General features: G+C 41.5%; 1 protein-coding gene across 1 annotated transcript in view; it reads right to left on the bottom strand.

Annotated features, from left to right (window-relative positions):
• LOC107096343 (collagen alpha-5(IV) chain-like) overlaps window positions 1–13,095 on the bottom strand; it is an 80,119-nt gene that overhangs the window by 27,845 nt on the left and 39,179 nt on the right. The window contains exons 8-23 of the mRNA XM_015392953.1: window positions 8,969–9,022; window positions 8,865–8,891; window positions 8,702–8,776; window positions 8,492–8,554; window positions 8,369–8,404; window positions 7,989–8,030; window positions 7,783–7,857; window positions 7,662–7,706; window positions 7,525–7,587; window positions 7,394–7,438; window positions 6,700–6,753; window positions 6,571–6,612; window positions 6,248–6,329; window positions 5,244–5,279; window positions 2,758–2,922; window positions 2,491–2,574 (exon numbers count right to left, since the gene is read on the bottom strand). Coding sequence (XP_015248439.1) covers window positions 2,491–2,574; window positions 2,758–2,922; window positions 5,244–5,279; window positions 6,248–6,329; window positions 6,571–6,612; window positions 6,700–6,753; window positions 7,394–7,438; window positions 7,525–7,587; window positions 7,662–7,706; window positions 7,783–7,857; window positions 7,989–8,030; window positions 8,369–8,404; window positions 8,492–8,554; window positions 8,702–8,776; window positions 8,865–8,891; window positions 8,969–9,022 — 988 coding nt within the window. The remainder of the gene's footprint in view (window positions 1–2,490; window positions 2,575–2,757; window positions 2,923–5,243; window positions 5,280–6,247; window positions 6,330–6,570; window positions 6,613–6,699; window positions 6,754–7,393; window positions 7,439–7,524; window positions 7,588–7,661; window positions 7,707–7,782; window positions 7,858–7,988; window positions 8,031–8,368; window positions 8,405–8,491; window positions 8,555–8,701; window positions 8,777–8,864; window positions 8,892–8,968; window positions 9,023–13,095) is intronic.

Genomic DNA, 13,095 nt, shown 5'->3' with positions numbered 1-13,095 from the left:
CACCAGACAGTGAGACAGCTGGTCAGAACACTCTATATGGGTGGGGACACGTGGGCTCTCCTCATCCTACACAGGAAGTACATGCGCTTCTGTGTCCTTTTGATCAGTGAGGTGGTGTTTACATTCCAGGTGAGGGTGTCTATGATGTGCACACCCAAGAATTTGGTGCTGTTGACCACCTCTACAGCTGAGCTGTTGATGACCACTGGAGCGTGGTTAGGCTAGTTCTTCCTGAAGTCCAAAATGATCTCCTTGGTCTTTTCTACTTTCAGGATCAGGCTGTTATCTTTGCACCAGTCCACCAGCTGCTCCACCTCCTCTCTGTAGTTCTGGTTGTTGTTGTCTCTGATGAGGCCCACCACCGTGGTGTCGTCTGCAAACTTCACCATGTGATTGGTGGTGAACCTGGGGACGCAGTGGTGTGTCATCAGGGTGAACAGCAGGGGGCTCAGGACGCAGCCCTGAAGGGAGCCTTAGGATGATGACATCAGAGGTGAGGTGACCCGGGCTGACTGAGGTCTATTGATGAGGAAGTCTAGCAGCGAGTTGCAGAGGGGTGTATTAAATCCCAGCTGTTCCAGTTTGACCCATCAGATGTTGTGGGATGATGATGTTGAAAGCTGAACTTAAGTCCAGGAACAGCATCTGCACGTGGGTGTTCTTCTCCCCCAGGTGTGCCAGGCTCAGGTGGAGAGCAGCAGAGATGGCGTCCTCAGTGGAGCAGTTCCGTTGGTAGGCAAACTGAAACGGGTCGCTTGTTGGCGGCAGACTGGAGACGATGTGTTCTTTAACCAACCTTTTGAAGAACTTCATCATGTTTGAAGTCAGTGCGACAGGCAGGTTGTTGCAGACCTAAGTTCTGTAGTCCTTAGGCTCTCACCATTTGAGACTTAATTTTCTTTTCTGTGATATCTCTAAGTTACTCAAAGTGTACAGAACCACCTTTAAACACATGTTCTACTGGGAACTTCTTGTGTTCACACAATTTTTTATTTCTCTTGGTAAGGGGTGGTAAGTCTTGCGCTAGGTTAGTGGTACTATGGCTTCCTTCTCAGTCTCTCCTGATGCTTTGTTGCTTTGGGGATGAGAGTATGAGATCTAGAGTCCTAGTGTCAGGCTGTTGAACATCTAGGAGTTAAACCAGGTGCAGTAGCCAACAGCTCAGAGCCATCAAGACCAGGGACACAGCCACGCAGTGGCTAAACAGCCTTTATGGGATGCTAAACAGCCATGATTCCCTGATGGCTGGATAACTATAGGCAAAAAGAGTAGTTCTAGATTCCCTCCCATTAGTCATTACCAACCTGTCCATATTTCTAACCAATGCAGCACCTGAGAAGCCAACCCCATAATCATCAGCTCTATAGTCAGAAACATGGCAGAAAGGGGCCAGAATGAGTGACATCCAATCCTGCCAACCTAAAACTGTTGGCTAAGCATAAGGTTCAATACAGTATTATTGTTATTCAATTTGACTGTATGATTTGCTGAACTTTAAAGTGCCTTAAGATGACATGTGTTGTGAATTAGTGCTATACAAATAAACTGAATTAAATTAAATTGAAATCATGCCCACAGTCATGACACTTGATTACCCCAATCAGAGGTTATCAACATTAGTGTTTCTTCAGTGAGAAAGTTTGGAATAAACAATATTGGACTGCATTTCCCTGGTTACCTATCTGATCTGAGCAGTGATGATACCCCTAGTTACAGTATATGTTGTCTTTCAACTTCTGGTTTTCTAGGTAGTGTCCAGAAAACAATGTAGGAGACATTGCGAATTGACAAACTTTTTTGGGAAAACCAGGTCTGATTAAGAGAGACGGCATCATCCCACTTTGGATGGAGCAGCTCTTTGTTCAAAGATTTTGGCTAAATTTATCAGTCTTCTACAACCCTAACAGCCCAGGATGTGGACCAGGAAGCAGTAGATTGCCAAAGAGTAATTGATGATAAAACTAAATAAAACTGACATAACTCCATTTCAGGGCTGCATGGTGGGACAGTGGAAACCACTGCTGCCTTGCAGCAAGAAGGTTCTGGGTTGGTTTCCTGGCCCGGGGTATTTCTGCATGGAGTTTGCATGTTCTCCCCGTGCAAATGTGGGTTCTCTCCGGGTACTCCTGTTTCTTCCCACAGTCCAAAAACATGACTGTTAGCTTGGCTTCTCTAAATTCTCCTTAAGTGCGATTGTGTGTGTGTGCATGGTTGTGTGTCTCTGTGTTGCCCTGACACAGACTGGGCTGTTTTCTAGTGTGTTTTATTAAAGTTTAGAACATTGCTGCTATCTTTTTATTTAATTGAAAAGAAAGTAAAGTTTGCTTTATTTTGATTAAATGTATTATTTTGATAGGAAACTTTTAACCAGTTTGACTGTATCATCTGATAGGATTGTCAAGTAAAGTAAAGTCCCTCGAGATGATAAACTGAATTGAAGTGCATGTAATTTAATTATTTATGGTCTAGCTGAAACTCAATTATAATTACCCTTCTCCCCACTCTTTCCTCTCGGTCCAGGAAGTCCTCTTTCCCCTTTTTCTCCTGGAGGACCGGTTCTTCCTGGCTGATAGTCTGAGGGTAAAACGGAACAAAGATAATAAATCAGAAGATCTTCTTATGCTGAGTTATCAAAGAGGCACTTGTCTTTTCCACTTCTGTCTTAACTTTCTTTTAGGGTTTAGATAATCTTGGTATTTCATTTCTGAATGACATTAGAAAATTAGATTGAGAACTCAAAGCTCAAAAAAACTCTACTCAATATTCCGGGTTCTCCTTGCTCTCCTTTAGCTCCAGGAGCTCCTGGGATTCCGGTTGGTCCAGGTGGTCCTCTAACCACTGGCCCTGGCACTCCTGGTTCTCCTTTAGGACCAGGTGAGCCAGGTGATCCTCTGAAGCCTGGTGGTCCACTGATAGCCATACCTTGAAAGACACAACAGTTGAGGTGGAAAATGTGAGGGAAATTTTCAATTGACAAAAACTGAAAACCCCAAAACTCTGGAATTATAGTTATAATCCAGTCCAAATGTAGTTACAAGTTTTTCACAGAAAGGTTTTGAGTTGATTTCTCAAGTCTTTAGAGTGATCTATACATAATTATCTTCATTGATAAAAGAGAATAAGATTTCTATTCAATACATGTGCCAAACTCACAAGGAGCCATAGCTCTGTTGAATCATCCATTCCTCCATTTCACAGTAGGAATGACTTGAAAGGACACTTTCAATATTAGATTGATTCAATAGAACATGAATTTTGTTTGGGCCTACTAAAAAACCTGAGTTGATTTGAACTGAATTGCCATAAAATCAAAAGTGAAATCTAGTCCTAAGAGACAATTCAGCTCAATTTACAAGATTTGTCTCAGGTTTAAGTTATAAGATGACGTCTATCAAAATCCCTTATAGGATCTACCAAAATATGATCAGAAATGAATAAATAAAATCCATAGTCCTTGGTGTTCCAATTTAGTGGATGTTCAATGTTAATTTCAATAATGGGAAGTCTGAGGTACAATAAAAATCTTTGAGCCCAAGCTCAACTGAAACTAGATCTCTTCTTTCAACCATTAGTATATTTGTATTACAGAAATCATACAACAAAACACTTGTTTCTAAAGAAAGAATGGGTTGAATGCAAAGCAATCAATATGTTAGAATGCAAAACAGAGTTTACATTGTCATAGATGATTAATGATAGTTTAGTGGGTGAAATGGGCGTAAAGAGAAGTTAAAACCACAACGACACCTCCTTTCTAGGCAAATCTCACAATTCTAAACTTCCATCATTAAACGGCCGAATTCTAACGAAGCCCCAATTTGACGCTGCTGAGCCGCTGACTGGACTGGACCCCAGCAGGGCACGGAGCGACTGAACCTGACCCGGTGACAGTATGGTTCCCCTGTCTGCCTTACTGCGGGGGGAGGAAGCACGGTAAGGGAAGCACTCCTGCTTCCCTTAGCATGCCTGCCTTATGTCTGCCTTATGTCAGGCGAAGGGGAGCACCGTGCTTCCCCCTCACCTTCCCGGTAAGGGTTGGAAGCACAGGGCAGCTGTTGTCCAGCGTACCATCACCGGGTTGGGTTCAGTCGCTCTGTCTTCCACTGGCTCCCTGTTTCGACTATGTGCTGCACTGTAGTCGACCAAAATCCTGAACGATTTCGAAATTCCCCCCCGACATTTTCTTAGGTATGAAAAGTAGGACATGTCTGGGAAAAAAGGAACGTCTGGTCACCCTACCATATCAACAATTTGATGTTTCAGTGAGTCAGTGCTTGTTGCTATGATGTGTCTTTGCTCAGCAGCTTCGCCCATTGTAAACAACCAATCAGCGCACAGCTCATCTAAATATTCATGAGCATACCATAAAAGGAAGAAAACCTGTTGTTTCATTCTAGGCCTTTTAACCAGGCTTGCATTAAGGCTCATAGAACAGCAAATATGCCATTTTAAGCCGAACCTATGTTACACATCCTATTCAGAGACCTTCAGGACCAGCATCAAATAGCCTATAGAATTATTCTATGACCCCTTTAAGTATTACTCACAGGATAAAGTCAAAAGAGAACTGTGGTTTATGGTTGTATGACAAGTCAGTTTCATTTGTTAAGTGTCAGGTTTTGTGGAAGTTGGTTGAGGACCCAAATGCAGAGATGAGGAGGCAGAGATGAGTTTTGCTGATTTAATGACAAAGGCAACAGAGACAAAATCCAAGAACAGTATGCAGAAAACCAAGAACCATGAGACACCAGGGAAAAAGACACATGGGGAGCCAAGAAACAACGAGAAACCAGCCGTGAGGAACTGCATAGGAGGTGTATATCTGGGGGACAGAACAAAGAATGGGCAAATCACCTGAAATGGAACAGGTGTAGATAGAAGTAACTAGAAGGAACGTAGGGGAAAGGAGACAGGCACAAGGGGGCAACAGAGAGTAACTCAAAAAAAACCAACACAGCTTAAATATAACAAAAATGGAAAAGAAACGAAAGATCAACGAAACAGAAAAACATAGATAACTGAAAACTCAAAAAGAGATTGAAAAAGCAGGGAACCATAACATTAACTTAATAATGCTGTATAGAGATTATAATTAAAACCAAGCCTGTCTTAAAACATGTCCCAGTAAATAAGGTTGAAAGATCCCATCACTTCTTTACATGTTAGTTTTAAAGATCTCTTGATTGGGTTTAATCAGCACCAACCTTGGTTATGGAGAACAAGAACACTGAATTATTTTATACCTGACTCGCCCATCACTCCAGGAGGACCAGTCGGTCCTGAAACAGATCAGATCAGATTTTTTATGTCACTCATTTTTTAAAACATCAACTCTCATCATTAATTAGATAACAAGACAGTAAAACATGGAGATGCAGACAGAAATGTGTATTATATTCTCCACTCTAATTTTCATTGGTTATCTTAACTTTATGTTCTCACTGTTTTTTTTGTGTGTTTTGTTTTATCTAATGGTGGTGGCTCCATCTGCTCTGGTTATTGTTGGATATGACAATGTCTTGTAGGGATGGACATAGACTGGGCCGTTCATGTTCTTCTTCCATACAGTACATGATCTGTTGTTTACTATGTCTCTCTACTAGATAACTATTGGCTGAGGTTCTGCCAAAAACTGTGACTTACTTAAGGTGTATTCTCTCAACCTCTAGACTTTGATTCTGGCCCAGAGTTAATCTGTTCAAATGTGCTTCTTGACTTGTTGAAGCCACTATTGGAGCTGCTAATGCAGCTTACCATTTACTTTCACATGGAAAGTACTCCTAAATCAGTGCTTCTTTCTTCCTTTTGTTTGTCTGCTCTGTCTTCTCAAACCTTAAGTTAGGTCAGTTAGCACTAATGGCTGTTAAAAGGGAGATTTCTTTCTTTGTTGACTGTCCTCTCTGGCTTTGTTGACTCAATGCAGTCTTCTGGGTCTGCCGAAGTAGAACACTTTAGAACCATTGTGAATCATAAACTGCATTTAACTACATTGTTTTATATCTGGAATCTTATTGGAATGAATGTAACTGACCTGGAATCTGTCTGTATGATCGGATTGATTTATTATTTGCAAGTTCATTGGGACATACAGTGGATTGGAGTTACGCAATTAAACTGAGCTGAATTACATTTAATTGAGGGATTACAAGTAGGACTCTAGTTTTTACTTTTCAGTGTCTTTCTGGAAAAACAAAACAAAAACAAAAGCAAAATACGATTGAAACAAGTGTTCAAATCATATTGATACCTTGAGACCCAGGCAATCCTTTGGGCCCGGGGGGGCCAGGGACACCAGGCTGGCCTTTCAGAAATGAGTGGTTGTGTCTGATCTAATAAAATAAAAATAAAAAACAACAGTAAAAAAGTTTTTGGTCCAACAATAAACTGCATGTCCAACAAAGCAGCAGCATATCAGACAGACTGCAGTCAAAGGCCACCGAACAGCCAGCCCACATACACAAACTGTTCATGCAGTTTATGCATTTGGGTTCCTTCTGCTCTGCCTGTTTTACTGCTTAAGATGTGTTAAAGCTGCTTAAACACTTGTTTTCTGTAAAGCTAAAGACTCACTTCTCCTGGGGGACCTGGAGGCCCTCGATTGCCCTTTAACCCCTAGAACATGGGTGGGACACAAACACAATCAATACAGAGAGACTCTTCTATTGCACCCATAGTTCCGGTACCTGTTTTAGAACTCACCAAGGCACCATCAATACCAGGAGGACCGATAAGGCCAGCATCTCCTTTATCTCCCTGTAAGGAAATAAACGTTGCAAAGATTTTAACCAGATTCTGCATTTGTATTAGTTTAAACTGTTTATTATCTTCTGACTGGTTTGTTCTGCATATAACCACCCGACTAGATAAAAGTAGTGTTGCGCCGATGCCATTTTTTGGCCCCGATACCGATACCTGGCTGTGCAGTATCGGCCGATACCGATACCATAATAATGTAAAATAATTGCCTTCATGGCTTTGTCAAGCTGCTGCCTACCTTTGTGAAGCAGGAAAAAATGTAATACAAAGTGAATCCAGTAGAACTTTGTATTGCCTACCAGGAGTTGGTGACAATAGTTGAATAATTTTATGGCTCTCAAAATGGTATCGGTGCCCTATTTGTTGGTACTCGCCGATACCGATACCACCATTTTAGGGCAGTATCGGGGACCCGTCTGATACTAGTATCGGTATCGGTGCAACACTAGATAAAAGTACAAGAACCAAACCGCTGGAAAGTCTAATTTGTTTCACCCTGCCAGCTGTGGTTACATTCTAGCTTATCACCACCAGGGTTTCAATGTGTGTGTGAATGACTAAATGTAGTGTGATGTGTTTCGGAGTCCACAGGCCATTGCAAACTGTTTTAAGATAATTTCTTTGTTCTGATTTTTACCTTTAGTCCAACTTCTCCTGGTAATCCATTCTTCCCTTTTTTACCCTGCAGCTCCAACAGAAAAGTTCAGATTAACTCCAGATTCTTTAAAGCCAACAGTTTATGAATTATAAAGTATTTTCAGATCTCACAAGAGGTCCAGGTTCTCCCTTATCGCCCTTCTCTCCTTTAATCCCAGGTTTCCCTGGCAGACCCTGCAGGTGGAGATCAATACATGAGTCTAAAAATGTGATGTTGGAGGGTTTTTATAATAAACCGCTTCACTCACAGGAAGTCCAGGAAAACCTTTCGGTCCTATTTCACCTGGTACTCCCTTAAAGACAAAAGCAAACATTTGGGAAAATCCAGAAACCGACACATCAAGATGTCAAACTTAGAGACACATTTACCTTCAGCTCTTTGGGTCCTTCAGCATACAGTTTTATTCCCTGCTTTCCAGGGATCCCTGGAGGTCCAGGATCACCCTGAAAATCAAACACTGCTGAAAATCTTGGTGGAGGAAACAGAGATGATGAATTAACAGCAATGAGACATGTCTTTGTCCACATCAGAAACCATATTATGGTGGGTTTCCAAAGGGACCCTGGAAGTTCACCTTTTGTCCTCGTGGGCTCGTCGGACTGGACCCTTGTTGACCCTAAACAAAATGAGGCTGTTTCAGACCATCGTGATCAAGCAGGTAAATAAAGAAGATCCATCTAACAACAACATCAGGGATGGTTAAGAACCAATTTGTATTAAAGAAACAAGAACATCTAGATGTTCAATACAGAGATAATAGTTTTGTTGTTTTTTCCCCCAAGAAAAGTCAGTTGATAAATAACAGTTTGGATAATTTATTAGAGTGCTTCTGAACCAGTAATACATTCTTCTGGCTCCTGAAAACTGCTAGATCTCAATGCTGAAAACTTATCAGGCAAAATTTAGAAATCAAACCATATTCATGATCTGAACTGTCTGCCTGTTCTCACAAACCTTTTCACCTTGAACTCCGGGCAGTCCAGGTTTTCCCTGTAAACAAAAACAACCTACATCAGCCTCTATGATTCCCTATATAGATATCATAGTTGAAAAGGAACAAATAAATTCAAAGCATACAGGACGTCCAATGGGTCCTGGTGGTCCTGATCGGCCTGTTTCTCCTCTTCTTCCATTTTCTCCCTGTAACAGAAATGAATCAGTACCCAACAAGAGAAAAGCTTATACAAAACAATAACAAGTATTTACAGTTCTGGTTGAACTGTAAAGAGCCTTGAGACGACTTGTGTTGTGAATTGACGCTATATAAATAAACTGAAGTGAATTTACCGTTCTTCCCTTTTGCCCTTGAGGTCCTGTTGCTCCTTTTATTTGTCGCTGAGTGGGGTATGTAGCTGAGTCTCCCTGAAATCAAATAAAATCGGAAGCGTTAATTATCCAGCAGATCGGGGTGGGTGGAGCTCAATATCTTCAGGCTTTAAGTGAGAGTCACCTTCATCCCTCTTGGTCCCTGGGGTCCCTGAAACACATGCATACTGTTAGCTATGATATTTTTTGTTTATTTGATCCTTATTGGAACCAACAGAAAAGGCTTACTCTTGGTCCGCGTGGTCCCGCATTTCCTGGATAACCTGGGTAACCCTCCTCCCCCTGGTGAAAAGTAGCAGGTGTGTTTGATGGTATTACAGAACAGATGCAGATACAGATTGGAAAAGATTATATTAATAACTCAGTTTTTTTATATTATTCTGAATCTTCAATCAAGAGTCTAAAATAGTTGTTTGTCACTAAAAACCCTGGTTCATTTTACCAGTTTGTTCTAAAAACAATAAATGTGACAATAAAATAGAACTGGGGTTTATTCCCCCCCCCCCCCTTGGCGACTGCCACCCATCACACAATGCACCCAACCCTCCTTTGGCCCTCCTACAGGCGGTGAGCCCATTTGAAGTGGGACCCATGTTTCCTCCTCGGACTGTGCACGGCTGGGCTCCTAGGGTAAAGTGTAGCCACCAGGCGGTGTCCAACCCTCAGGCCTGGCTGCAGAGTGCGGCCCTGGTGACCCATGTCCAGGCCAGGGAACACTATGTCCATTTGTTTTGCCCATCATAAATGGTCTTTGGGCTGCTCTTTTTCTGGCCCTTCACTTAGGACCAGTCTACATTGGGTGACCCTCATGGGCGTAGGTTTGCATAGGGACCATAGGAACATGTCCCTACCAAAATTCTGGACCAAGCTATTTGTCCCTACCAATAATATGATGTGAATAACATGTTTATAATTTACAATAAAGCGTTGGTGCAGCAGCACTTCTTTTCCGCTTGAGGCGTCACTGCCTGGTAGCTGCTGCTGTCGTTCCCTCTGAGTTTTTGACCAGTCTCTCCTGTCCCTTTAACTTAGCAGCGCACGTAACTGTGCTGTGCTGTTTAGCTCCACTCTCATTTTTCTGCCTCAAGTTCCACCTTCTCTCTTTCTGATTTACTACAATCAATATTAGGCAACAAAACTAGTCCCAATTAGAAAACTAAATATAATCTACGCTACAACAGGCAGAATCTGCTGATTGCAGTTCAGTAAAAAAATCAAGAGAGTGTTTTGATTTGTGGACCATCTGTGGATTTGTGTAGCATCTCAAAATAATATTTAATTCTGAAGTATAATATATTTTTTTCATTTTTTTCTCTTATAAAGCTAAATATTCTTAGTCAGACAGCATTTCTAAAGACTACTGGAAAAATGGACAAGCAAAGACTGTAAGCTTTCAAAAATTCTGATTCTTAGCCCCAGTCGACTGAAAAAGAAAATGTGAGGGTTTCCCTTTTATAGATATGTTGTTGCTATTACTGTTTTCATGTGGGTTGCTTTGTTGGTGAAAAGCACCTTTTACATTTATATTATGTTTTAGAGTCTCTATACTCCAGTTAATGATGAACCACTTACTAAATTAGTTGACAAATATTTAAATAATCAAATAATACAATTACTTTTTTCAGCTCCAGATAAAATACATGAAATGGGCTACACAGAGTAATTGCAGCCCAGATGTTTAACTTGTAAAGTGAAGTTAATATTTTAATGAATGTTTTATTTTGCTTGATACAAAGAGAGCATAGTAGATAAAAGAATAAGAGTGAGGGTTACCTCTGCACAATTCTATATCTTAAAAAGAAAATACAGTATTTCCGTCTCTCTTGGTCATTCAAATGAAACCATTTTCAAAGTGGAAAATAGTCCAAATTCCACATTCATCAGAGCCGGTAAATCTTCAAACATTGATAAACAGCCTCTAGTGTGTGCAGTGCTTTTAAAATTTGCATTAATGTAGCAAGAAATGCAGCTTTTCTCATTAAATGATGAATTCTCATCAGTACTGATGCTCACGTCAAGCATAAAAAAGGAAATGCATATTGTATAGGACCAATGACATCTGACCAATAGTGTCCCTACCAAAGTAGAAATCAAACCTACGCCCTTGCTATGAGGTCAAATGTTGGCAGGACTCTCTGCAATCTTACTATTTTAAGATATTTAAAAACTTTAGTAAGCAATCTTTTTTATTCACATTTGGTAGTTATTGTATGCTTTTTTTCTACATCAATAGGACTCATCTGAGCTGGCTAAAATAATGTTTCTGGAGGCCTCCTTTGGAGGGGTGTTCTAGGCATGAACCAACAGGAGGAGGTCCAGGAGATGCCCCAAGACACATTGGAGAAACCAAATCTCTTGGCTGGCCTGAGGTTCCCCCAGCTGAGTTAGAGGAGATGTCAGGGGAAAAGGAAGTCTAAGACTCTCTGTTGAGATGTTTTCCCCTGTGACCCGACCCAGTCCCTGTTAAGAAGATGATGACTAGTATAAGAACCTGGTGCTGTTTAACATTTTATGGTTTTCCATCAGGAATATCTCAAATATATTTTGTTGCCTTTTTAACAGTCTGGAAACTGAAACACAATCAAGTCTAAAAGGAAATCCCTTTTCTTCTCAGTTTGGAGGTATGAGGTAAATGAAACAGAGCATTCAAGTTGATGAAATCCGGGTATACTCCAAATACCAGTTTCAGCGCAAACTAAAGCTCCTTTTCCACTGAAATTAGCAGGTTAACCTGGGTTTTTCAAAAAGGGGTCAACCTGTTAATAATCAGCATTTGGCTCTGTTTCCACTGGCAAAGGCATGGTCAAACCCCTCACTGGCAAGCTGCATCACTTCTGTCCCACCGCTGCTGCATTTCTGGTGACACCATCACACTTTGTTAGCATTGATGTTACCAGTGAGACAGAAATCAGGAAAGTAAACAACAGAGAGCAACATGTAAGAAAGTCAGGGTGTAGTAAGTGTACTTTATGGTTTCGCTCTTTGCCAATCTGAATTCCTCTTGTCAGTGCTGCTCCATGTTTATCAAATGTAAACATTGTTGTGTCGGCCTGTTGAAACAGACTCGACTGTCCTGGTTTGTTGCCGTCTGTATTTTGCTCTCAATTGTATCACGTAAGTTTTTGGGTCAACCCGGGTCTGGTGTTCCCACAGCAGAACCAAGGTGTTTTTAACATGCATCACTTGCCAAGTCTTTTGACCCGGGTAGACACGGGTCAGTGAGCCGCTCCCACTGCCAATGAAAGCTGATTTTTCCCGGGGTTTACAGGTTTCTTGGCCAGTGGAAAAGTGGTATGAGACAAAGTTGGGAGCAATTTCTGCGGAATCTACCATCTATTCACACCCTCATGTTGAAGATAGTGTTTCTGAAAGGCAGAGGATCCACTGGGCTGCTGTAATCCAGCAGATCAGTTCAGGCTGGTACTGAGGTAGTTTTGCTGCTGACAACTACCTGAAAAGATAAACACTATTTAAGGATCTGTTTTCTGTGTTTAGTGCCCAACGTTAAGAAATTTCTTTGGTTAATTTTTTCTTTGTTGTTACAACACTTCTTCCAGTAACAATGAAAAGCCTCTTCATTTCCCATTTAAACAGAGCAACAGTGGAAAATGTTCAGTTTCTCCGCTGATGACAAGGAGATTTTATTGGATGCAGAAAAATCCTTTAGGGCAGCAATTCTCACTGGAATAACAAGGTTGGCCACCCTTAATGGTGATCCCATTATGAGAGACATGGGGATGAGGTTCAGCAGACAGTGGTAATCCTGTATCTCTACAGTCGGGGTGAGAATGCTGTACTTGCAGAGACGGCTTTGTTTAATCCATTAGGTCTGAAGAGGACGGACCATCTGCAGACCTACCAAGACATGGATCAAATTTTGATTTCAGGAGTGGGGGGGGCATTTTTTAATAGAACAACCTTCAGCGTGTTTGACCATCCAATCACAGACTCGATTCAGTGGCGCTTCAGAGGTTTGTAAAGTGAGCTTCCAGGCGGGACAGCCAATCGCACAAAAAAAGACATGGGGCCAATCAGGAGCTTGTTGGCTTTCTAAACTCAGGGAAGGGGGCTTCAGCTTGAGCTGCGTTTTTTTACGCTTGGTCCTAGTGCTCTAAGAATGTCTGTGTACTGTAGCGTAACGTTGTTTTTGGACACTAAAACATGCATGGACAGAAACAGATGTTTGAAAAAGTACAGGGGACATTTCCCCCCAAAAAATTATGTCCATGGATGTTCACCTAGAGTGACAGTCTTGGCAAAAAAAAATGTTAATCGGAGAAATGGCCAAGAGGACAATGGTGACTCTGGAGGAGCTACAAAGATCTACAGCTCAGGTAGGGGGTACCAACAGTTAC

The sequence above is a fragment of the Cyprinodon variegatus genome, unplaced genomic scaffold (assembly GCF_000732505.1).
Source record: "Cyprinodon variegatus isolate N-32 unplaced genomic scaffold, C_variegatus-1.0 Scaffold617, whole genome shotgun sequence".
In the NCBI taxonomy this organism is placed as follows: Eukaryota; Metazoa; Chordata; class Actinopteri; order Cyprinodontiformes; family Cyprinodontidae; genus Cyprinodon; species Cyprinodon variegatus.
The sequence above is the reverse complement of the archived record's forward strand: the minus strand, read 5'-3'. Positions and strand labels throughout refer to the sequence as shown.